Source organism: Poecilia reticulata, linkage group LG14, assembly GCF_000633615.1.
Source record: "Poecilia reticulata strain Guanapo linkage group LG14, Guppy_female_1.0+MT, whole genome shotgun sequence".
Classification (NCBI taxonomy): domain Eukaryota; kingdom Metazoa; phylum Chordata; class Actinopteri; order Cyprinodontiformes; family Poeciliidae; genus Poecilia; species Poecilia reticulata.
In genome coordinates this window covers 16,460,058-16,485,921 of record NC_024344.1, presented here as the reverse complement: position 1 = coordinate 16,485,921, position 25,864 = coordinate 16,460,058, and the positions used below count along the sequence as shown (strand labels likewise).

Genomic DNA, 25,864 nt, shown 5'->3' with positions numbered 1-25,864 from the left:
ACCAGCATGTGAGTCACATAGTTAAACCCTTTCGTGTGCAGAAGAATGCTGTTCAAAATCTGTTGCTGGACAGGGGCTCTCAAAAGTGTGAAAACCCCGGTTTAAAAGATAATCCATGGAAGATCATTTTAGATATTTTTCTGTTGTTGTTTTTTTTTACAATTATGTGCAATTCAACCTTAAAACAACCTAATCTATCTAAATAAATTTTAATTCAAATTTAAAATGTCTTTAAACATTCAAAAGGTCTCAAAATCTCTTAATTTATGAGGCCAGCTCTTGTCCACGTCTCTCTTCTGCATGAATGTAGTTTTAAAATTTAACCAGATCAAAATGTTTCCAAAGCGTTTTCTTTTGGTGAAACCATTGGTTTGTTTTGTTTGCATGTTTATGATTTCATAACATGTAGCTTCATTTGCTGAAAAGAATCTCTCAAATCATAATGCTGCCACAATCATAGCTATTGTATTCTCTTTTTTTTCTTTGCCCTCTAAAATGTTGTGTTATTTTTAAAGTAAAACTGTAACTGTGCCTGATCACACTAAGAAAATAAAATCTTTTGTGTAATTTCTCTGTATAATGTGGTGAATTGAGTTACTGAAATAAAAATATGTTTTAATTATACAGCATTATTGTTGTCCATAGAAAGTGTAAATGCTATTTTTCATGCTTAAATGTCTGTTTGTTTTTTAGAAACACGTTGGAAAAAAGCAGTGACATTTTACCGAGAGAAGTAATTATAATTTCTACATGAAATGATTGACAAAAGCTCTTCATAACATTGGCCTAACACCAATTTGATGCTAAATGCCTTTCCTGGTGAAGTTAAGCTGAACTCACATAACTCGTCAACATGCTGTGCTGTGAGCATGCTGTCCTGTGAATAGTTATGCGCTTATTAGGCCAAACCATAATCTTTCTCTTCATGTGATTCATGGTCAGGAGATATATGACTAGCGCAGGCTCTTTAGCGGAATAACAACCGCTACATTAACCACAGAGCCTTTCTGAAGTGCTCACATCAGCTCAACTTCCTTTTGTGTTTGTGTTCATCTCAATCTGGAATACATCTATGCATTTACTCTGTGGTGCCCCCAAAACTGTTTCAATGCCTGGAAAATGATCATACAGCCACAAATTTCAGTGTATTTTAAGGTATTATGACATGTAACAGTTTAAAAATTATACAAGCTTTTCAATGTTTTTTTCTTTTCCAACAAAAGGATTGGTTACGGGCCTGAATCTGTTGCCTTTGCGTTTGTTTTCATTCTACTTTACCATTACATTCCTCTATGTGTTGGTCTTTCACATAAAAAACCCCCATAAAAGTCACAAAATTGTGTGGTTGTGACAACCACACAATTTTCAAGCCTCTGGATCAAGCCTCTGGAACGTAGATACACAATAGGAACATCCCAGATTCTCAGGACCTCAAGCTCTGTGCTGCAGCCAACCCTGGTGGAAGCTGGAGAATGGTGCAACAAGTAATTTGATAGATGGAGGAGAGGCAGTGAGGATGGCGAGCGGTGGAGCTGGGCCGCAGACGCTGCATGCAGAAAAGCCTGGAGTGCACAAAAAATTCAAACACACATGCTTCAGCCATTTAGGAAGGTAATTTTTGTCATGCTGCATGTGGCTTTAAGGCGTTAAATTAAGGTGTTAAATAGATTTTTGCATTGTTTTTGTTATCAACAGTTTCGTAATACAGGAATCAAGAGCTTTCTAGTTGTCCAAATTCTCCACATTTGTTAGTCATTTTTCAGTTTTATCTGTAGCAGCCCCTTCCTGCTCTGTTTAAACAATCGATCTTGGATGACACATGTATCATGTGAGAACTCATGAACACAAGCCCCCTCTTGTAAATTTACAGGGATCCTGTTTAGAATTCCTTGTGCGGATATTTACACTACCACGCCTACATTGGTCTGTCCAGTAATCCTGGGTGGGGGCTCAGGGAGGAAGGAACAGTGGTAGCTGTTTCAGTCAGTCAAGTTGCAGCGAAACCAAACAGAACATACAACGTTGAGGTGTTCAGAATAAGCTACCTCACACGAGCGCTACAGAGAATGCTTTTATTTTGAAAGTATGTAGCGGAAGTACTGTGTTTCCGTGTTGAAAGATGTATCCTCCGGTCTCCATTTTGGGAAAAAAAAAAAAAAAACGTAAAAAGGGGAAAAATAAAACCCTCCTCCCGTAATTTACGGTAGGGGCGTGAAGAGGGTTGCGCTTAAAGCGACCAAGGGAAGTTTAGAAACAAAAATATTTGTTTTTTGTATGTTTTAAGCCGGTGTGGATTCAAGTTTTTTGTGTCGATAAAATGGGAAATTGCCACACCGTTGGACCGAACGAGGCCCTCGTTGTTTCAGGTAACGTAAACATTTCTGACGCCGTGTTTTTCCTGCCTGGAGCGTCACTCTTTCCTTAAAGCACTCATTACGAGAAACTATGAAATAATATCGAAGCTTAACAGTTAAATTACTTATATATTTTAACCAGAAACTAATGCGTGCGTTTCTGTTGGAAAAATGCCGAGTATTATAAAGTATATGACAACAAATTACTGTCTTCGGTTTATTTTAAGTCGACAGATTCTCCTCCGTTCCCTCTAAAGGAGAAATGGCAGGTTTAATTTTCTCATGATTTGGATGTAATCTATAATTAGTTTGTGAATAGAATGATCATATCCGCCATATTTTCGCATATGTACAGTATGTTCCCATAGCAATATTCCCGCATTGTTTTTATGCAGTCTGGTCTGTTCAAGATATTTAAAAAGTCCTCATTTTTACCACCATGTTTATCTACATTGCATCCCTACAGTATATGACTGATAGATTTAGTAATTTTTGGTTGCAGCCATTTTCCTTTATATTATTAACTATTAGAATAGGATACTTTGGTAAAATTAAGCAGCTGTTTTATTAATACGCAATGTATACAGAAAAGTAGACTTAAGAGCAATAAATGTTGAGCATAATTGTATGTTTTCCAATGAACACTGATGAAAGAATATGGTGGTGCTCTCCTGAAGAACCAGAGGTAATTAAATTAGAAGGGCGGGTACATACACTGTACTGACTCTGTCTGGTCGGCAGATCTCATGTTTCTTAAACCCCTGACATTGGGCTCATATAGAGAGAAACATATGTGTGCATCATGTTCACAAATGCTCATGACAAAATTGAAGTCGAGCACAAAACTTGTTCTGAACAAAATGTCACAAATGTGTGCACCAATCAGATGAACATATCCACCAAAATACACTTTTCTAATTGATCTCAACTACCAATTCTGATTTTGATTGATTAGTGTTTTCCCCCATATGGACTATAATACAGTATTTAAGTGGGGAAAAATTTAGTAATTTTGAAGGAATTGCATTTTTGTCTAATTTGTTATCCTAATAAGCGTGTATTAAAGTGCATGCTGGTGGTTGACCCTTTTTATAGACTTGAAATGGAGAGAGCTTTTAGTTTTGATGCGTTCGGTAAATTGGAAAACAAATGTTTTCTGAATTGTGGTAAAATTGGCCAATAGTTTGGTGACCCTGTAATTTAAAGTCTGCCTTGCGCTTGTCTTAGATTCACGTATGTAAAAGAGAAAATTGTTCATAGCAAAATTGTACTGTTACACTATAGACACAAACGGTATCGGGGAGTTTGTGATCTTTAAAACTAATATTTTAAAGCCTCTGTGTTTCTTCACACTTGTGGCAGATCCACGGTTTGTTGAAACTGTAATTTGTGCTTGTTCCACAGATTTCCTGCCCCTTTAACTGAATCTGTAAGGGCCTCTTCCTCACTCACTCACTTCAGCTTCATTGTGAAAACAAAACATCTATGAGCGGCATGAAACATTGGAGCCTAAGACCAGAGCTGAGTAACAGCATAAGCTCTGCATTTGACACCAGGACCAGTTGATTTAGAAAATAAACATATTTCTAACTTCTTGAAAGAAGAGGATGTGTGGTTTAATATCACATATGTGTGGTGTCAATCACACTGTACATTCCAAGTTATTAACCAGGAACCCTCCCTTTTGGTGTCTGTGGAATGAGTGCATTTAGGAATTTCAGCTATGCTGCTGTCTAAATCGGTCTGTAGCCGATGTGTTTCTATAGGTGACCTGACCAGTTGGCATTACACTTAAAATTTAAGGTCAAAGAGAGTGTCCTTGCATGTTTATGACTACAGCCGGTTTCATTTCTGAATTGCCTGGAAAGTTCAGATTTTTGGAAATGACTTTGTCCAACAGTGACTCTTCTGCTTGAGACATGAAATGTCACAAGAACTGTTGCTAAGAGTGTTTCGTCATTGTGAGACAGCTGAAGATGGGTGGGTCAGTAGGCCCTACAATTATCAGTTGTTAGGTCGAGTTTTTTGAGACAGTAAATATAGATCTCCCTTTCCTTTGCCTGCCAGTTAACATGTGACAGCTGGGAATGTCGCACTAAAGAGTCCAGATTAAATCAGTCTGAAAGGCCGTGACCTGTTTTGCTATTGGCACGTTTCCCAACTTGAAAGATTCCACAGTTATTGTCAATGTTGTCTTGATTTAGCGCCAAGGCTACAAGCTCAGGCAATCGTGGGAGTGCTTGTAATCAAACCACAAGGTGCAAAACTTTTGCAGGCTGTTTTACCTGTACTAGTGCAACCTCAAATCATCAGTCGAGATGAAAAGCAAAGGCAACATTGTTACCTTTTGTGAACTTGTGTGGTCTGTCGGCGAAACAAGAAATGAAGCGCGAGACGCTGTTCTGCACACAAACTTCCTCTTGAGTAGCTAACTGATTCCAGTAAAAGGAAAAAGAAAAACCATTGATTGATTTTTTTTAGTTTTCTTTCAAAAGCACAAATTATTATTTCTGGATTAAAAATGTTCTTCTGAATTTTTTATTTTGATCGTTTTGAAGTAGCCATCTCAAAAAGAAAATTAGAACCTACCAGCTGTGCTTTGTATTTGGATATTTTACATGATGACAACCATGTGACACATGTTCAATGTGTTCTGGAAGGTGGCTGCTGTGGTTCGGATCAGAAGACGTATGTCGTGGGGGGCTGGGCTTGGGCCTGGTGGCTCATCTCTGACATCCAGAGGTAAGATCCTGTCGGCTGTGGCCGTAACAGAGACACATTTCCTAGTTGTGTTGTCAGAGCAGGATGCCTGCTGGTCGACAAAACTGCCCACGTCAGAGAAAAACGACGAGGAGTAACTGCATTAACTGGCTTGTTGGGTTCCAACGATGAAATCCTTTTTAGCATAGCTGTAAAAATACACAGTACTTTAATCGGCATTTAAAGCTCAGGACTGAGTCACTCTAAGCAAACATTTCTTTTGTCTATTTATTACTAGTGTCAACAAAAAAGAAGTATCCAAATAATTTTCAGTTATGTTATTATGAAACTTAGTTTATATACATTTCTGGCAGAAGTGGTTTTATTAAAACAACCACCATTTGTCTTGTAAAATCAGATTTTTTCATCAAATCTAAAAATAAGGTTTAAGATCAAATGGATTTTGATTTAGTATTGGTTTATGATGATGTGCTACAAATTTTACTTAATTACATTTTCTCTTTATTAACATAAATATTTGATTATATGATTACACAATTGTTTTTAATAACCAGATTTCTTCTCTCTTCTCTCCCATTCATGTGTTCTTTGCACATGAATGTGAGTGACCGCACAGTCAGTGACCGTTTTTATTTGCATTTTTCTAAATTTACATAAAATCAGAGTAAAGCCACGTCTGGTTATTCAGCAGATTGAGATAATGAATCTTCTGCTGCCGTTGTGGGTTATGAACTTTTAGTTCCTGTTAACAACGTTCTTTAAAAAAAAAAAGCCTGCAGTGGAGTTGGCAAATAAATAATTTGGATGAACTACTTTGCATTTTTATTTATTTATGAAGGTTTGGTTATTATATGAAGTAAACTGCTGGTTTGATTTAGCAGATATTTTTCTGAACTGTGTTTGCCATGTTTTTGTTTTATAGAAAAACCGGCTGATTTAATTGCTGAACTATAACAGATGTTAGTAACATTTGCTGACTTTAGAGGAATCTCTGATATTTAACCAGTTTGTCAGCTTGTACTTTTGCAGTTTTAGTAATTTTCTACTTGAGTTTTCCGCTGCAAAAGAAAGCTGCCTGCCTTAAGATGTTTAAAAAAAAATTCTAATCTCTTTAAAGATTGCCATGAAATGTAGCCATAGTGCAATTGACTTATTTTCCAGCAGAATGTCACTGAGAGTGGTTTTGTTTTTTTATCAGGGGTCATAACAGCATAAACGCTTATCAGAATTATACTTCTTGTTCCCCAAAATGAATCTAAAATGTTACATTTTAGATCAGTTTTGCATTTTAGACCTGCTTCATTCATTTAGTGTGTCTTTAATTGTATGCTCCTATCTGGCTAGCTACCAGCTTTTAGTTTAACAAACTATATGTTATCAATAATTGATGTTTACACTGATGAAATAATTACGTAATGAAAACGAATCGCTAGAGAAACCAATAAGGGCTTACAAATGAAGACAAATAACATCTGTCATAAAAGCCAGAGTTTTTCACATATGTAAAAAGAGCAGCTCAACATCTTATTCCTTTAAGTGCAGCTCCACTGGAAAGACAAACTAATCTTAGTTTACATTTAAAAAAATGCAAAACTTTTATTTGCTATTTAGAAATGATCTAAAAATGAAAGTGACTCCATCTTCCATGTTTCTGGGGTTTCCAATTGTAAATGGTTTTATAATTAGTTTGCCTCCCCTCTTGTTTGTGCTTATCTAACATGCTTTGCTTTGTCTTTCATCAGCCTGTCTTGGCATTAAAACCTGAAGTCACTCGTTTCACAATAAGTGCTGCTTTTCGTCTGTGGTTGCTAGGAAACTTGAGCATAGACCAAACCTAAACGATGATGCAACATTGAGATTTAAGCTGTCCCAGAGAGTCTTAACTGTCTACAGCTTCTGTTTTATTTTAATGTGCCTCCTATACTATGTGCTAAAAGTTCTGTTTGTACCATGTAACATAGACGGCATTCTAAAGCAGTGGGAGCCTGACTTCCTGTGTAGATGCAGCAATTATCTTAATGCTCAAGGATTTGACTCATTGATCCAGCTGTTCTGCAAAGCACTTGTAGGTGGAGCTGCTAACAGGTTCTTATTTTCAGCTCTGACACTTTAAACAAAAAGTACAATCAAAATAGGATCAACTAGAAATATTAAGTTGGATTTTTAATCCATGATGCTCTCTTTTACTTAACTATCAGAATAAAATCTGGTAAGAAAAAGGCAAAGTTGTGCAGTGTGTTTGTCCCCGTCTCCCTTCCCTCCTCTACTTGTCGATGGTTATTGACGTTCCTAACAACTGTTGTCCAACTTACTGTTTTGCCTATGCTATACCCGCTGCCTGCCTGCCTGCCTGTCTGCATAGAATGTCTCTGGAGATTATGACCATCCTCTGTCGCTGTGAGAATATCGAAACCTCGGAGGGTGTTCCCCTGGCTGTGACAGGGGTGGCTCAGGTAACGCACTTGAAAAGGTCCAAAAAGGCCCAAGCAGGCAAAGGAGAATGGTGCCACTAACAAACTAACCAATAAAATCTCTGATTGGCCGCAAATCTAAGGAGTTCAGTGCCAAAGAAAGTTGTGCTGCATTTCCTCATACGTAATCCTGAATTACATCAGAATTCGAAGGAGTCTGAATTCTGGATTAAGTGTCTTGTTGCTCTGCTGCTGGTGATCTGGAGTCCTTGGGTGAATGGTTTCACTTTTGTTTTTTTTTTGTTGTTGTTGCTGTGTGTGTTATCTGTCCCTTCCGTTCATTTCCTTTCCCTGCGTACATGTCAATTTTTATTTGATATTTTTCCACATTCTTCACAGGATAACGCTTGAGATTATGACCCTGCAGCCCAAGTGTGAGGATGTAGAGACAGCGGAGGGTGTAGCTATAACTGTCACTGGGGTGGCTCAGGTAAATCATCACACTTCTCTGGGAATGCCAGATCAGACTCCACTAACCCCTATACCCATACCTTCCTTTCTTTGGCAGAAAAGCCAGAAATCAAAGCAGACCAGGAGTTTTATGTACAGATTTCAAGATTCACTCAGACTTTGGGCTATATTGTTTGCATGATTTTATATCATCCTAAAACAGAATGCATCGAGCTGAAATCCCCTGATTAGACAGTGTTGTGTTTTTTTTTGCTTGTTTCAGGGCTGTAATGTTTTATTCAAAGGTAAATGATCCATAGTGAAAATATCCAAAACTTTAAAGCTTACATAGGCAGCAGATCTTTGTTTCTTTTCCTTTTTTCGCCATGCTTTTTTTTCTGCCATCTGGTAGTGATACGCTTTGCATCAATAAGCTGCCGCAAGAAAACTGAGACACAGTGTTAGTAAGTTTCTTTCACCCCAACTTGGATCCAAAGGAAAAGCATTTTTCTGACTAGAGTGTATGGCCAAGAGCCAGTTTTCCATTACATGGTACGGTATCAACTATTTTAGCTTGAAATAGGCTGGACACTTTGTGTATTGAAACCAAACTAACATAAAGCAAAACTAATGTTGTATTTACTCAGAATTTACCCCTTCTTTCCATTTGATAATTTCTATGCTGCTATCCCATTTTTATCTTTCCATTTAACGGCTTTTAAATGCACAATTCATCTGCCAGTTGAATTATTCCTCTTTAGCAATGTGGTGGCGCCGGCCATGTTATTGTGAGCTGGCTGTTGGGCATCGCTATGAAATGCATCAAGACAAAGGTGGTGAAATAAGTCGTCAGTAGTTCAGTGTCCAGATCTAGAATTTCAAACAACTCTTACCTCTTACCTACCTGAATTTTTAAAATTATCTTCAGGCTTTTAAAGATGCAGCTATTCAGAAACTCCAACTGCATTTGCCAAATCTTTCTTTTTAATAAAATAAATAAATAAATAAAATTTTGGGCTCTAGTGGCCTTTATTAGAAAGTGCTAAGACAAGAAAGTAGGCAAAGAGAGAGAGGGAAGACATGTGGCTCTATGGTCACCCGGTCAGGATTTGAGCCTGCGACGGCCGCGTCGAGGACTAATGCCTCCTTATGTGGGTTGTACTTAACCTCTGCACCACCACAAAACCCCCAAAGCATTTTGCCAAATCCGCCGTTTTATTTGCCTCTAATCCAGGGGAAGGCAATCCTGGTCCTCGAGGTCCGGTGTCCTGCAACTCTTAATGTCTCCCTGGTCCAACACACTTGACTCCAACAGCTGTGTCACCTCCCCAGTGAGGTCAAGTTCTCCAGAGTCCTGCTAATGACCTCATTATTTGACTCAGGTGTGTTGAAGGAGAGATGCATCTAAGAGTTGCAGGAGACCGGCCCTTGAATCTATATGTATACTGCTGAAAACCAACTGTGAGGTTTTAAAAGCTTTTATTTTCCTTCCATTTTTATTATTATAGCCGACAAAACCTGCGAGGAATCCAGTTATACTGTCCAGGCGTACCCCAATCAGAATCTTTTTACAGTACAGAGATTAAATCCGACACCTCCTTAAATGCATTTGAAAATTCAGTAGGTGTAAAATGCAGCAAGATAATGCTTAATTTTATCACCCTCAAGTGGTCCATGTTAGTACTGTGATGATGTTCTTAATTTACTCACCTGTGACATCCTGGGTGCTGCAGTCTCTGTTTTTCTTGGTAGTGACAGGTATATTATCTGTCAAAGGGAGTTTCTTTTGTTTCTAAATAGATACATACAGCTGCTGTTGATCAAAGGCAGTTAGCCGAAATGCTGAGCTGATGCTGCCAGCATTTTTGCTCTTGAGCAATGTTTGATAATTCTGCTCATAAAACTTTACCTCAATTCCAGTTCATTATGTCTGGAGAAAGCTTTCAGGAAACATTTTCTACTTTCTTACAAATGTAGCACTTTGCTTTGTACATCATAAAATAAAATGATGTTTTAGATGCTTTTTGCAGAGCGTTCCTTTCTACATCAGTCTGGGTGTAACATGTAGAGAATGTCACATGACGCTGCAGCAGCAGGGATAGTCTCTATTGCACTGTGAGCATCATTGTAAAGGGTAAAAATAAAAAAAATTACATCAGTTCAATGTGCAAAAATTAACTATGTTTGTGGGAGTGCAACTGAAGCTGTTAGTCCTTTAAAAATGTCTTGATTGAAACCTCATCTATACAACCATAATACTTTTTTCTTTGATCTTTTTTCATAAAGTCATGCAATAATAAGTGTTATTCAAATCCTTCTCTGTTGCTTTTTCACAAGGTAATTCTGTAACTACTTCCTACTCCTTTACGATTCTTACTTTTAAAATGCAGATCCTAAGTGGAGGTTTGTGAAATGTTATCACATTCAGGGAAGTGTCTGTTTTCTCAAAAAAAAAAGCCTTGAGCACACTGAGAGAATAAACAGCTTATCCTGCCAACAACAAGAGGATACTGTGAGAAGCAAAGCAGGAAATCGCTGTCATGTTGATCTATGAACACAGTCGAACCATACCATGTAGTGGAAAATTACTGTCAGTCTAAAACACGAACCAGTCAGAGCTCAGAAAGCAATAAAGACGCTAAACTATATTGGAATGTAATTCAGTTTGTGTTGAGTCTTCATCTTAGACTCTCAGGTCATTCACGCTTTGTTTGAAACGGCGTCAGCCCGGACTTGTTCAGTGCCAAAGTATGCTTCTTTTTGTAAACAAAAACAATATTAAAGACAAAATCCACTATCTTTTTAAGTTCATGCTGTGACAGATTCAGCAATGCGGTGGGCACACCCTTATCTTTGTGTGTTGTAAAAAAAAAAATCAAATCCAACCAGATCCCAGTGGTGACAGATGTACTATTTGACTATCTAAAGGTAAACCCTGTCTATAGTGTCTGAGCTTGTGAGGAACCAGTTTAACTGCTTCTGTTTAGGATCAAATTTCCTTTTTCCAAGAGCCTGTGATCCATGTCGTGACATCACTAAAGACATGCTTTTGATTTGTTCTTAGAGCCTCTCTTAGGTCTGTTACGGTCAAAATAAACCACATGGCCAAACAGGAAGAAACCCACCACTGCATTGTTTAAAACAGGACATGTTACGTTAACGTGTAACTGAATTCGTACTAAAATATTCTTTATAGCCACTCTGTTGCGCTGGTTTCTGATTTTAGAAACAGATTAAAAGATCAACTTTGTTCCAGAAGCAAAACTGTCAGCTTCCCCAGGGATTCTAGTGGATTTTCTCTTTAAAATTGTGAAACACTGTTTTTCTCTAAATCATATCCTTCTCTTTGTTTCATTTTCCTTCTTCCCGTCTGCATGACAGAGTGGGATTATTAGTTCTCTGTTTTAGCCACAGCGATGACACTGTTCCCGTCTCAGTTTCCCTAGTTGTAACTGACAATGAGCCCACTGTCTCCTGCTAAACAACTCCTCTCACTCTCACAGTTTAACCCAGCAGCCCATCCTGGGCACCATTTGATTGGCCCAACCTAATCCAGAGCCAATGTGGCCTTTTCCATGGTAACAAGTCATATGTTCCTCCACAGCTAGACATGTCTGGACTTGAGGAGTGGCTCTCAGTAGAAGCTTTTCAAATAAAACCAGAGTAGAACATAACGTTCATGTTGCGATTTCTCTTTTTTTATTTTATTACAGATGTATTTTATTCAAATATTCACCTCATTGGACATTTTCACCTATAATCTAAATCGGTTTTGAAGTTCATTTTTAAGTTTGGGTACCTAATATGTCAGTTTTTTAATAAGTTGGAGGAACAAAAAGATGGTGTCGCATAACAGATAGGAGGGTTTCTATCACCATCACCCCTCACAGGTCCTTGTGTAAGCCCGAGTCGTGGCACAGCTCCCCCTGCTGTCTGTTTGCGCCGGCATGTATGTGTTGATGTGGTTGGCTTGCGGCCTCCTCTGTTCGCAGACGGTTTCCTCGGAATGACGACCATCTTTCCTCACTTTGTGTTTCCCTCGTTTCTGGAGTGGAGTGCATGTCTTAAAGCAAAACCATGTGCAGACCTCTCGCCTAAGGACCCAGCTCACCGTCTTTTATATTGTTTCAGCACCTGTGGACTACATTATCATGCTAAATCTTCTTAGTGCTTTTTTGATGACCTTTAAATGCCTTCATTTTGTAAATCTTAGGTTAAATGCAGTTTTTTTAATTAGTTGACTTTTAAATGATTTTACATTGTTTGTAGCTTTGTGGCCAGACTGCAGTTATTACTCAAAGGTAAAATTAAATATGCCCTATTTAAGTGACATTTTAAATCAAATATCTGCTTTTCTTTATCAATTAGATAAGTAGATTTGGAGTAAAATGTAGCTTTATATATGGTATTTTTATTATAAAGTGCTTGTAATTTAAAAATGAGTTGGATTATGATTGAGAAAGTCACAAGGATAAAGTCTGACCATGCAGTTTGGTTTTATATATACCAAAAATGCATTAACTTTGAGGATTCATGTGAAAATAGTTTTGAACAAACCCAGTTCGATGTGGAGGAATGATATTTTGCAGCCCTCTGTCAGTTGTAAAAAGTTTTAAATTTCTTTCAAAAACTCACCATTTATGCATTCATGTCACTGAAGTGAATAATGTCACCAGTTTTACCACTTTTTCTGTGATGATTCACTGCGTTCAGTCACCTGTTTTTAATACCCCAGTGATGATGTGAAAGTGAATATGGAAGGACGGCGTGTGTTTGCCCGCAGACAGCAGAAAAGCTAACACGTTTTCATGCATGCCGCTCGCTCCTGGGTTTGTGGGTGTGTGTGTGTTCAGCTGACAATCTGTGTCCGTGCTGGCACTAGGTGAAGGTGATGACGGAAAACGAACTGCTGGGTTTCGCCTGTGAACAGTTCCTGGGAAAGACCGTGATGGAGATCAAGAGCGTCATCCTGCAGACCCTGGAGGGTCACCTGCGCGCCATCCTTGGTGGGTACTTCCTGAAGTTGAGGCGGCTGTTTTCCATTTTGTTGCTGATGGTGTCTGAATCGCTTCATGTTTAGTCCTGTTAAAAACACAAACTGCATCGTGTTTTATCTGGATTTTATGCAGTAAGCTAGCACAAAATCATGTTTACCTCTGAAATGGATGGAAAATGATTTGTGGTTTTCAAAATGTTTCTTTTAAATAAATACATATTAAAAACATGTAGTGTGCTTTAGGGCTGAAGATGGATACGTCATTAATATCAGTGTAGTAATGGTAATAATAAGATATATTGTCTGATATTCAATCATTTCATTGAAGGCCGACACAGAACTGCACAGCATTCTGGGGGATGTAGGCAGAGGAAAGACTGCAGGACGTTTTGGGGAGTGTTAATCGGTTTATCACATTAAAAGACAAAAAGATCTGATGGATTACTGTCACAAAATCTCCATTAGGTTTTGATATGGACACACAAAATTCTAATTTAAAAATGCAAAAATTAAGATTTTTTTATTATTATTATTAATATTTTTATGTTTGTTTTACCTGCTCAACAATAAACATTTTTTTAACGAAATCTGCATATCATTAAAGAGCCAAACCAGTAAAATGACTTTGGACTTTTGAGAAACAGAGAATTTCCAAATCTTTGGGATCGTCACTTGTTTTCTATTTTGTTTGGACTCATGTGGTTAAAATGTAGAAATTGATTTATAAAGCATTGTAGAGTCTGTAGAGTTTATGCATAAACATAGAGAGATGGCTATAATCACTGACATTTCCTCTATGGATAAACTCAATACCTTCAGCAGATCTGCAGTTCAGTAAGAAAAGCAATCTGGTCATATTTTTTGCTAATGGAATAGTTTGGAGTTTTGAAGTTTGGTTCTGTGCAGTAGTTATTGGCTGCAAATAGCTTACCTGTAGTAGATAAAGGAGATAAATGGAGGATTCTCTGATTGAGATCCTCAACAAAGGGGATTCCAGCCAGTTATCACATTTAAGTTAAAGTGAAGGAACGATATTTTAAAATTCCTCAGCCTTTTAGATTATCATTCAGTTTATTACTGGCTTGACATAATCTTCTTTCTAGTGTAGATGGTTAAATGTCCTAGTAAAAGGGTGAATAGTAAGTAAGTACATTTTATTTAAATAGCACCTTTCTCAGACAGCAGTAACAAAGTATTTCACAATAAAAAATAGTAAAAAAAAAAAAAAAACTGTAGAGGCAATAAGATGCAAAGAAATACATAAAATCTAGGATCATTTTTTGCTGCAAGAACATGTTTTCTGACTTAGTTTCTAGTGCAAATATAAAACTTACAGCTTGTTTTAAGTCATTAGTATAAGGACATTAACAATCCCTTTAATCTTCAGGTACCCTCACAGTTGAACAGATTTACCAGGACAGAGACAAGTTTGCGTCTCTGGTGAGGGAGGTGGCTGCTCCCGATGTCGGCCGAATGGGCATCGAGATCCTCAGCTTCACCATCAAGGTGTGTAACAGGTTTAATGTTTGGTTTTGTTGGGATTTAATTCTACTTACCATACCCATAGAATATTTTCACCACTTGCTGTTTTGCATTGCTCTGTTTATTTTCCCTGCTGACAGGATGTTTACGATAAAGTGGAGTACCTGAGCTCCCTGGGGAAAACGCAGACGGCTGCAGTGCAGAGGGACGCAGACATCGGTGTGGCGGAGGCAGAGAGGGATGCAGGCATCAGGGTAAGATGAGCTTCAAGAAGAACATACGTTTCCCATCCGCTGATCGTCTTAATTTAACCGTTTTTAATTTTTCTTTTGTTTTCAGGAAGCCGAGTGTAAGAAAGAAATGATGGACGTCAAGTTCGTCGCAGATACAAAGATGGCCGACTCCAAACGAGAGCTGGAGATGCAGAAAGCCTCCTTCAACCAGGAAGTGAACACAAAGGTATCCAGTTTGACACATTCTGCAAAATTCAAAAACAGACAAGCGAAATTCTAGATGTAGTTCCAAAAAAAAACTTGAATATTCCTTGCAGAAAGCAGAGGCTCAGCTGGCGTACGAGCTGCAGGCGGCCAAGGAGCAGCAGAAGATCCGTCTGGAGGAGATTGAGATCGAGGTGGTGCAGAGGAAGAAGCAGATCACCATCGAGGAGAAGGAGATCGATCGAACCGAAAAGGAGCTCATTGCAACCGTGAAGAGACCTGCAGAGGCCGAAGCCTACAAGATGCAACAGCTGGCCGAGGGACAGAAGTACGTTTCAGTTGGTTTTACGCAGTCCAGAAATTAATGGAATCATTTTTAATCATATAAAAAAAAAGCTAATTTTATATGATGTGAAACAACCATTTTTGCTTTTCTGACTGTGTTTAAAGTTGTCTGTGCTTAATCTAGGCTACTCTACACTAGTTTCTAGTGAAAATATCTTTGTACACGTAAACTAACTGGAGCCTCCCTCTAAACAATAAAATAATCATTTGTACTGACACAGTTATATTTAGTTGCCTGCACAGAGGTTGTTTGGCATACGGCAGAAGCCTGCCAACGTTACCAGCCACTTGTGACCCATTTCTGCTTCTGGTGTCTCATCCCAGGATAAAGAAGGTGCTGACGGCGCAGGCAGAAGCTGAGAAGATCCGCTGCATTGGTGAGGCTGAAGCAGCTTCTATTGAAGCTGTGGGCAAAGCAGAGGCTGAGAAGATGAGGCTGAAGGCTGAAGCCTACCAGCAGTACGGAGAAGCTGCCAAGACGGCGCTGGTGCTGGACGCTCTACCTAAGGTCAGCGCTACACGCTTATTTACATCTGGGTTTTAGTCCGTCTTAACCCTCACCACATTTCTGTTCATGTATTCTTTGGTCACTGCAGAAAGTCGACTTGTAAATTATATTTATTTTAATCTGTTGTTTAGTATGTTTTGTTCACATAACGTAGCCATTTCTGCTAATGTGGCATTAAATCTGAACTCCAATCAGTTCCATGTTGCACGAACAGATTGCTTTGTAAACTAACATTTAATGTAGAGATGAAACGATTAATCGTAATCAATTCAATTTGGGAGAAATCGATTAATCGTTAACTGGAGCACACAGACTCAAAAAAAGGCCTTTTCCTGAAAGAACAATTCAATTACACAGTAATTAAGCTAAAACTGTCCTAAGATTTTACACATTTTGAATTTTAGATTAAGAAGGCCTTTGTATGTGATTAAGCTCTATTCCAAACTATGCCAGCTCTCACATGGCGTTAATCAGTTAATCAAAAAAATAATCTCCAGAATAATCAGTAACTAAAACAATCATATGAGGCCATTTTTTGTTAAATTGGAGTGGAACATGTTGCTGTTTCTGTTCCATTCAAACGGATCCTTCTGATTCAGTCACCATCCAGTGGACGCTGGTCCAGTGCTTGAGGCTTTAATGTTTTTATTGTGTGTTTTGCAGATCACCAGTAAGGTGGCTGCTCCTCTGGCCAAGACCAGCGAGATCGTCATCCTGAGTGGCGAAGGCAGCCGCGTGACCGGAGAGGTGAATCGACTTCTAGCTGAACTCCCCGTCTCCATCAACGCCCTCACTGGGGTAGATCTGACCAAGGTGAGCGCTCCCCTCATCCGTGAGAGCTCACACGCCCCAACTCAACGTTTGTCTTAATGATTAGTCATTTATTTACCTTTTTTCTTACTGAAAGATGTTCCGTTACGAACTAAAACCATACAGGTTTGTGACCCATTTTTGAACTCAGATTTGTTTATTTTTTTGTAAAGCTTTGATCAGATTGATCAGATTTCTGTTTTCTTATTCAAAATCACCCTGAGCATCATTCCGAATATTTCTTTCTAGCCTATGAATCTTGAACAGGGAAATGTTTACATTACAGGTTTGGAAAGTGCCTGATTTCTGCATAAAGTCGTAGAGAGCTCTTGATATTCAAACTGCACAGTTTTGTAATAAAGTCCAATCTAACGTTTGATTAAAATCCCAAATTTGGAGAATGTTTTTTACAGTTGAAATCAGATATTTTCATACACCTAATAAAAAAGACACATAAACACACATTTATCTTAGTCTGAAGTTAAATCAGACTAAACTCCTCTTGTTTTAGGTCAGTGGAGAATTAGCAAAATTATTTCTGTTTGCTAAATGCCAGAAAACTTAGCGACAACATTTTGTAGATTCTTTTGTAACATTCTTTGTATATTGTGTTCAATCATTTAATCTGAGCAGGAAAGTCATTTACCTTAAAATGATTTTTCTGAATTGTTTTAATTTAGTGAATATTTATTATTCCTAATGGCTCAATCAGTTATTGATCCGTGTAATAGAAATAATAGTTTATACGTGAGGAATGTTTGTTAAATGTTGTTCTCGGTCCAGTCAGCTGTGTGTGAGAGAGACATTTCAAAATCTTTTGTTTACCTAGACTGTAGAACACAAATAAGACTTATTAATAACAGTACTGAATTATGTTGTATAATAGGAAATTGTTCATATGTCTGTTTTTTATCTCCAAAGTGCAGTGCAAATGGCAAACTTACCTTGAAAAGTTCTTGAATTTTACTGTGGGAAAACATAAATGACGGAAGAAAATCCATTTCCACCCTCCATATTTATTGCATTAATCTTTCTGATCCCACAGATCCCTCTGCTCCAGAAGATGACTGGCCCACAATGCCAAGCGGCTGTGTGATGTATGAGACAATAAGGCCTCAAGCATGAAGAGGCTTCTCAGTCAGATAATCCCTCGTTGCAACTGCCTTCAACCAGGAACACTTGACACCGACCAAGAGTTTTTTTTTTTTTTTTTCAAACTATTTCTAAGCGAAATTTAGTTTTGTATAGGAAAAAAGAAATATTCGCATCAAGCTGTATCTCAGCTTGGCTTCAGTTCGTCCTTATCCTCCTTAGCTAAGATGCTACTGTTTATTCACTTCTACATGGTATCCAAAACAGAGCAGAGTGTGTTGTTTAAAGATCCAGAGATGTATTGGGTATTCCAGTCCAGATTAGGGGCAGATTCCTGCTGGAGTCAAAGACTTTCCAACTCGGGCGTTGAGACGCTGTTCCACCTCTGGAAGCTGTGCAGTGACGCAGCTGCTGCCTCTTCCTGTCTGTCGTTACAGATGGGTTCCTAACGCTGACTGATCTCTTCCTCTGAGTGTAGCTGTAAGAGGTGGATTTTTGAATCAGCTGTATGATGATCCTCACTGCAGTTTATCATGTTGCCCGTCTGTTTCCGATGTCCAGTGCCTGTTCAAACCTTCATGCACTAATTTGGATTTATGCCTGTCAAACATGGCTACAGTAAATCTGGTGTTTTTTTTGTTTTGTTTTGTTTTTTTTTCTCTTTCACTTTTATCACACGTTTGAACACATTTGCACCTGCGAAGCGAGAAGAAAGCCATACATAGCCTTAAAGGAGACCCTGGATCTCAGCTGGGGCTGCCGAAAACTTTTCTATTACCTCAAGTAGCAAAACGTTAGGCTGCCATTTTATTTCTCCCCTTTGTTCGACTTCCTTGTCCCCCCCTTCTTTGAAGTTCGCATCATGAGTAATCACATCATGAATCCTGCCCGTGTCCTCTTCCATCCACGCTGACAAAGCAGAAATGAAATGACACGAGTTGGAAAACAAGCATGTGATCAGTTTGGCAACGCTTCACATGGCATCTGTGCTTTGTTGCTCTTTTGATTGGTGGATCTGATGAATGACTGAGTTTGAGCAGCTGGACCCCTAACTATGAAATCTAGAGAAAAAGTTTTAGTATGAAGAAACGGAATATGAATCTCCTCCGATTAAGTTCTTATTATTATGTCAGACCATAGCGATTGTGATATAAATGTTCTGGTTTTAATACCGTAAAGATTTTTTTTTCTGAAGGGTTGACAGAAACGGAAAGGGAGGGTTGCTTGTAGTTGTTACATAATGTCAGAAATCTAAAATCTTTGTAATCATCTGTGTTGTCCAGCATACTGTGAATGTTTGGCCTACCTTTTATTATTGTCTTCTTTTTTTTAGTAAACAGTTGATAAACCACTTTGTGAGGAGCTTAACGACGACTTTCCGAGTCTGTGACCATAAACATTTTCTTACATTTTGCCTCCGAGTTTTAATTTTGTTTTTTCCGTTTGTATTTTCTGTGAAGTTTTAAAACCCTTTCTTTTGCTTTTGTTTTCTAAAATGCTCCGTGTTTTTTTTTTTTTTTTTTTTTTACGCCTGAACAGATCCAGGAATCGCATTCGCCTGCTAGCTTGTCGCGTTATTCTCTGTCGTTTGTGTCGGCCAGTGCGGTTACTTTCAGCCGTTCCCAGGAAGTGAGTCATTCCGACCTGACCGGGAGAACGGATCGTTTTCCCGGTCAGTGAGAATCATTCAGAGACTCTGATGTCACTCGGCTGCACATTAAATAATTGGCAGCTCTCCCTCCCCTCATCATTCTCCGGTCACATTATGTTTCACAGGTTTCTAACAGTCACGCTTTTTATGTTGAAGGTTGTATAAAAAAAAAAATTAATAAAAATACGTAGATATATTATAATCTCACCTATATTTGTCATAATTCTGAACTTTTGTGCAGCAATGACGCACATTTTCACTAAACGGAATCTCTTTGTGATACTTGTTTAAATTTAGGAAATTAGATTTCCTTAGTGCCTTTGTTAAAGTAACGAGCTCTGCAGATTATCACCTCAGAGAAGTGACAGGATTTTTGTTAAAAATGTGCTTTCGCCTAATCTTGTAGATGAAAATGAACTTGAATATATAGCTGAATTGTTATTAAATAAGTCTATATACGTAAAAAGCTTTTATTTGAAACTTTTGACCTCATCAGTTGTTTTGGCCATCATATTTGTGCCAAAGAATGCAAAATCATTTGACTAATCAGATGCAACTTCTTGTGACTTGGTGTAGCATTTGAGAAAGAAATAAAAACCACAAAAAAAAAAACATTTCTGACCTATGCCTTAACTCTCATCTTTGTCTGAAACACGTCTGTTGTAATCTGTTCTCTCTGTTGATGTTTTCATTCGGTTTTATTTCATGGCTTCTCATGTACCGATGACTGTAAGGAGAAGCCACGCAGCATGGAGGATTAAGCATGTTATTCTGTGTTGTCACTCTAATATAAAGTTGTATCACCTTCAGTCCGTCTCTGTCATTTAGAAAATGGGCTAATAAAGCTAATATTGATCCTTCACAGGATAGCGCATTTAGCCGTCATAGCCAGTTCAGGCCAGTAGAGGTCACTGCAGGGACATTTTTGACACTTCCAGCCGACGGAAGTGTAGGATGGAACCAGGAGTCTGTTATTTGAAGAGTTTCTAAGCGCGTGTTTTTCTTTGAAGTTAACTCACCAAACGATTTATTTTGACAGTTCTTCTTACTTTAATGAGTGGAGCTCAGACGATCCCCGTCAGTAAATTTACTGGAGAAGAAGAAGACTTGGATCAAAGTGAAATCGAATTTTGAGCGCAAGCTTGGTATTTCTCAAAGTGGCATCAGCTAAAAATGTGGAGGAAAAAAAACTTACTCACATAATGCTTAATATCAAGATTTTTTTTTTAAGCAAGCATTTTGAGGATTGACCAAAACCTTTGTTAGAAGTCACCTTGTTGGTGCATTATGCCGCTTTATGATTGACAATTCTTGTGATAATTGTAGCACTGAAAAAAGGAAATCGGGTACTTTTTTTTTTTGTCTGCTGAGGTGGAAAATATGAATGTAATCCAAAACATTCGTGTCATGGTAGGAGAGTAAAGCAGCAAAGTTCTGAAAATCTGGTTGACTGTTGCTCAACTTCACTTTGACCAAACTGTAAAATTAACAGTTTGAGGAGCTTCTCCACCAACCAGAGTGTACATCATTACCCTGCGGATTAAAACCTTAACTCCAGAATACTTTTATTGTCAATGCGCAGAAAGCGGCTCTTAACTGCGGAAGAAATTAAAAATATTCACATCTCATCCTGGTGGATGATGACAAGATCATGAAAAGTACAAAATGCAAGAAGAGTCAGGAACAGGACACAAACCAACCACTGTTGGGATTTTTTTTATTTTTTAGATTTAATTTTTTATTCAGCTTATTGATCAGGTTTGCAGGCTAGAAATAGTTCTGAAAATTTAGAAGCAGGACAATTTGTTCTGTCTGCTAAATGACAAAAAAGATCAAAGTTGGGGGTCGTAAATCAACATATTTTGAAATCCTCACAAACCAAGCTGACAAAAATTACGGCAGTTAAAACATATTTATGTTACAAGCGTTACAGCAGATTAAAAAGCTACACTCGGAAAGAATTAAAAACAGTAAGTTGGTTGTTGATGCTGTCTTTGTAACAACAAATATGAAATAAATACTGTTTTACAATATTAATTTGGGAAGAGGAAACGCTTGGGAACCGCTGACTCGGATGAGCGCTTCTCGGAATAACAATAAAAAAAATACATTTCTGTTTTCTGACAGTTTGTTTTACTCAACTGAACCTTTTTTTTTTTTTAAACCAACTCAGGGATGTAAAACACAAGCGGTTTGCGTTTGTTTCATGAATATCGAAAACACCCAGAGTTTCCCCCTTCCGAGCAGGATTCAAATGTCCCGTCCTCCTCGCTAGTTGGACGCAGTTCTGTTCAGTCTTATCTCAGCTGATAAGAAGCTCATTTTTTCAGCACAAAAAAAAAAAAAAAAAAATCTTCTGTTACTTTGCAGGACGTTTTCTAATCTGCTGTAAGAACCGTAATAAGCTGGCCTTCAGTTAAATAACCTCATCTTGTGAAAGCGCTCCGTATGGAAACAAACCGACGTGGGACATCAGCCCTGTGTACAGCTGCTGTTCAGACGTTACTCTGCTTGTTAGTGAGATCTGTTGATGTGTCTCCAAACTCTTAATTAGTCTGTATTAAAAAAAAAAAAAGATCCAATATGAGTGTGGGAAAACTGTTTGCGTCAAAAAGATGTCTGGCAGCTGCATCAGAAGTTTGATTACAGCTAAATTATCACATCTTAAGTAAAATAAAACATTCTTGGCAACAAACTTTAACTATTTGTCTATTTTTTTATTTTATTTTTTGCATTTTCTCTTCTAAAGACCAAATGTAACTTTCACTCAAAAGATGAACATGCTGCATTCAAAACTACTTTTTATGAAATAATGTTTTCAAAGAAAGACTGACCTAAATTCTGATGTTACTGCTCAGAAATGAATGTTTTACATCTATAATGACTTCTCATGCCAACAACAAATCTACTTTATTTGTTTAGTTAAAGTATTGCCTGCTTAGTTTAATGTTGAGTCGGTACATATGTGTCAAACTCAAGGTCTGGGGGCCAAATCCGGCCTGCCGTAGCTTAATATAAGGCCCACTAGATTCTAAACCTACATAAATATAACCTTCAAGGTAACAATTATGCGCTGATACTGATGTATTATTTTACCAATCCAATTATGCATTTACTGCCAAATTACATAAATGAGGCAAGAAGTTCAGTGTTATTTAACTTTAAGAAGTACTTATCGATTGGAGAGACAGCTATCTATTCATATTGTAACAATTTGTTCATGGATTTTATCATTATTTTCTACCTTGAGCCACAAGCGGCCGTTTGAGGATATTAATGATCTGATACGGCCAAAAATGAACATTTGTTTGTTTGACACCGTTTGGTGGGAAAAAAAACATCTTATGTGGCTCTCAAGTCTTTTTAACTTGATGATTTTTGGTCCATGTGACTAAAAGTTTGGATTTAACATATTTAAAGTTTAACATTCAATGAAAGTGTCTTCTAATAATCAGTCAGACAAGCAAAAACTTATCTGTCTTGCAGAAAGAGCAGCGGCTTCCCTGCTGCAGATAAAGCTTCTGGACGCCACGGAAACCACCCAGATAATCCGGCCTGTGTGTTTATCGGCCCTAGCAGGAGGGACAACACACACACACACATTCACACACACACACACACACACACCCTGACCAGGAGCCACCGGGTCCCACCTATAGCCCGGGCCCTTTCTGAGGAACACACACATCATTACCAGAGTAAATTACTGGATTTTTGTCTCAACCGTACAGGAGAGGAAGTGTGATAAATGACACTGACCTTAGAGGAGCGCATTAAGAATACGGAGGGGGTATTTCCATATTAATGACTCGGCTTCAGAGGAGGGGGGGGCATTCATCAGTGCCGCTTGAAAAGTCAGTATACCTGGACAAAACCTCGTCCCTGTTCCGCTAAATCACCCCGGAGCCGTTTCAGCTAGCAGCTCCAACAAAACCTTCTCCAGCCTGAATCCTGTTGTCGGTTTAATGGCGGAGGAGAGCTGAAAACCTTCAAGTCAGACAACTTGATTCCTCCAGGAGGAAGAGGGGAAAGAAGAAGAAACGGTTTATTTTTAAACGCACGTGGACAAACTGTCAGGGATTAAAGAGAAAACGCAGCAGGAAACGCACTCCATCACAGCTCAGCCGTGATTTGACGCCGCGAACGTGACGAGGATGAGAACGCATTCCTCCTCATCCCGCAACCTGGCTGAGGACACGGAGAAAGAAAGAAAGAAAGAAAGAAAGAAAGAAAGAAAGAAAGAAAGAAAGAAAGAAAGAAAGAAAGAAAGAAAGAAAGAAAGAAGCTTTAATAAGTCAGATAACGCCACATCAGCTGTCATATAGAAGTATTAAATTCCAGACAGTGAACGCTTTGCACATAAATCCAGCAGCGAGGAGATCCGGAGTGACGAGATGCTGAATGTTAGATTTATTTCCACATGGGGAGATAAAGTTCCCAGTGGCTTTATGAAGGAACGTTGTCTTGGCTGACTGGATTCTTCTGATTAGAGGGTAGCCAAGAAAGGTCAAAGGCCACAGCAAGACAGAAAAATGGAGAAGAGTGTGGCTGACTACACAGAGGAATTCATTTAGCCACATTACAACCACAAAGTTTGACACTGAAACCTTAAATGATAGACTTACACAAATTAGTGCATAACTGTGAAATGGAAGGGAAACATTTAGTTCATAATTATTATTATTTACAACTAAAAGTCTGAACTGTGTGGCATGAGTTAGAAGTCAAGTTTAAATGCCCTCTTGGTGGCAGCACTATATTGTAGCCATGTCTTTTTTTCTAATTCAAGAAAACAAACCTGTTAGATCTCTAAGTACTCTTAAGTGTAGAAGCCATTTTATTTGTTCCTTTTTCATCCAGGAAAAGGCATAACATGCATTTTTCTTCTTTTTGTATGGCTCTAAATAAAGCTTTAAACTTTAGTCTTCGCTCTTCCTCTGAGACCTTGACTTCCAAATGAAATGTAGAAATTATTTTTAATTTAAAGAGAGAACATTTCAACCAGACGTTTTTCTCCTTATCCCAAGGCTACAAGCTTCTGACTTCGTCTCTGGTTCAGGAGCGACTCGATACAATAAATGACATCGGTAGCTCGTATGTAGCATTTATTCTGCACGCCTTCCACTCACCTTTCTACGAATATGTTTGATAAACTCTTATGAACAACCTGCTTCTTTAACAGTGGGATCCAAACCTTTTGCCTTTGGGACCAAAACTGGCTAATTAAAACTGTTTTTGTGCCACAAAATTCATTAAGTTAAAAAAGCAAAAAAAATTGTTTACAGTTTGGGGTTTTTTTCAGTGTAGCCTGCTCAGTAATAAGTTATACATTTTTTAAATGGATTATATAAATCTTTAAAGATCCAAAATATAAAATGTCTTATTAAAATAAAAAAAAATTGCCACATTTACGGGGGATCATCAGTCGTTTTCCATTTTATTGGCCAGATTTTTAACCTTTCTTGGACTGCGGTTCAAATTTTCTGAGACAATTTGGGTTTTTCGTGATCTTTAAGTTATAATCATCAACATGTTAAGAAATGAAAGGGATTGAAACATTTCATTAAATGTGTTGTAATTCTGCATGATATGATTTTCACTTTTTGAAATGAGTGACAAAAGCTGTTGAACTTTTAGACAATATTACATTTGGAAATGTACCTGTAGATTTAAATATTACAGTTTGGTCTAATCCAACTTCGACATGCTCCCTTCGTGGCATGTAGGAAACTGTAAACTGGTTTCATTGGGTTCTCAGCAGTCTCTCTCTTCTTGCTTCTCTTGCATTCAGAACATCTCTCTGGCGTCTCCGTAACAGCCTCAGGACGAGGCACAAGGGTGTGGACCTTTACTGGACTGTGGCAATCAGGTTGAGAGAAGATAAGGAGAAAAAAAAAAACCTCTCTGGTCCACCCCAGATGTCATCACGGTATGCTAATGAGCTGAGGGGGGGGCAACCTTTTAAGTGCTGGAGCCCAACAGACTGAGCAGTTAGGAGACATGGACCAGACGTGAACACTTGTAGTGAAGACGTCTAACGACAAGGGGCAAACAGGTGAGGACGGCTCAGACATGAGGTTACGGCCAATTAATCTGAATTTACTTGTATTTTTAAATCATTTTTACCCCAATTTGTTGTTGCAGACTCCAGACGAGCCATGGACAAGCTGCTTGGTGGTTCTGTCTTGTGCCCTGGACAGGATATCATCTTATACTGTAAGTTTTTTAAAGAGACACTACAGTATAGATGATGTACTATCCAGGGTATCATTCCACCTCCGCCGGCGCCGGAGGAGACTCGGGCTGAAACGTCAGTAGGCCGAACACACAGCCGAGGGGGGCAGTTAAACCGTTACCATTACTGAGTTTTAGTAATGGTAAGGGTTCTACGGCCTTCACTCAATGTCGACGAAGGAAAGGACGAGCTGGAGCATTGTTACATTTAAACCAATAATGTCAAATAAAAATGATGGCTGTCTTCCTTACACGAGTGCCTCTTTATTTGTAGAATCTGCTCTGAATGGTTTTGTGTTTACTCATAACAGAGTTTCTGTAGGTTTCACCAATTCAAATGTAAGACTTTTAGGACATTTTCAAAACAGTTATG

General features: G+C 38.3%; 1 protein-coding gene and 1 long non-coding RNA gene across 4 annotated transcripts; both read left to right on the top strand.

The window, feature by feature from the left end:
• The first annotated feature begins 2,151 nt into the window (after positions 1-2,151).
• On the top strand, positions 2,152-20,066 carry LOC103476048 (flotillin-2a). 3 transcript variants are annotated; one of them, XM_008428086.2, is made up of 11 exons: positions 2,152-2,366; positions 5,015-5,096; positions 7,438-7,528; positions 12,819-12,942; positions 14,320-14,438; positions 14,555-14,668; positions 14,754-14,873; positions 14,965-15,179; positions 15,521-15,704; positions 16,368-16,517; positions 17,560-20,066. In XM_008428086.2, the coding sequence occupies exons 1-11, from the start codon at positions 2,318-2,320 to the stop codon at positions 17,608-17,610; spliced, it is 1,299 nt and encodes a 432-aa protein (XP_008426308.1). In that variant the 5' UTR covers positions 2,152-2,317; the 3' UTR covers positions 17,611-20,066. The 3 variants fall into 3 exon arrangements, with proteins under 3 accessions (XP_008426308.1, XP_008426307.1, XP_008426309.1); XM_008428085.2 differs by lacking the exon at positions 7,438-7,528 and adding an exon at positions 7,886-7,976 and having other exon boundaries at positions 2,153-2,366; XM_008428087.2 differs by lacking the exons at positions 2,152-2,366; positions 7,438-7,528 and having other exon boundaries at positions 5,030-5,096.
• Positions 20,067-24,594: 4,528 nt separating this feature from the next.
• LOC103476046 (uncharacterized) lies at positions 24,595-25,742 on the top strand. The gene is made up of 2 exons (XR_535398.2): positions 24,595-25,312; positions 25,402-25,742. It is a non-coding gene; the product is annotated as an uncharacterized LOC103476046 (long non-coding RNA).
• The last annotated feature ends 122 nt before the right edge of the window (positions 25,743-25,864 follow it).

Coding starts and splice junctions, on each gene's coding strand:
- LOC103476048 (XM_008428086.2), top strand. CDS start 2,318: ATGGGAAATTGCCACACCGTTGGACCGAACGAGGCCCTCGTTGTTTCA. Junction 7,529..12,818: donor CTGTGACAGGGGTGGCTCAG/GTAACGCACTTG, acceptor TGCTGGCACTAG/GTGAAGGTGATGACGGAAAA. Junction 12,943..14,319: donor TCACCTGCGCGCCATCCTTG/GTGGGTACTTCC, acceptor TTTAATCTTCAG/GTACCCTCACAGTTGAACAG.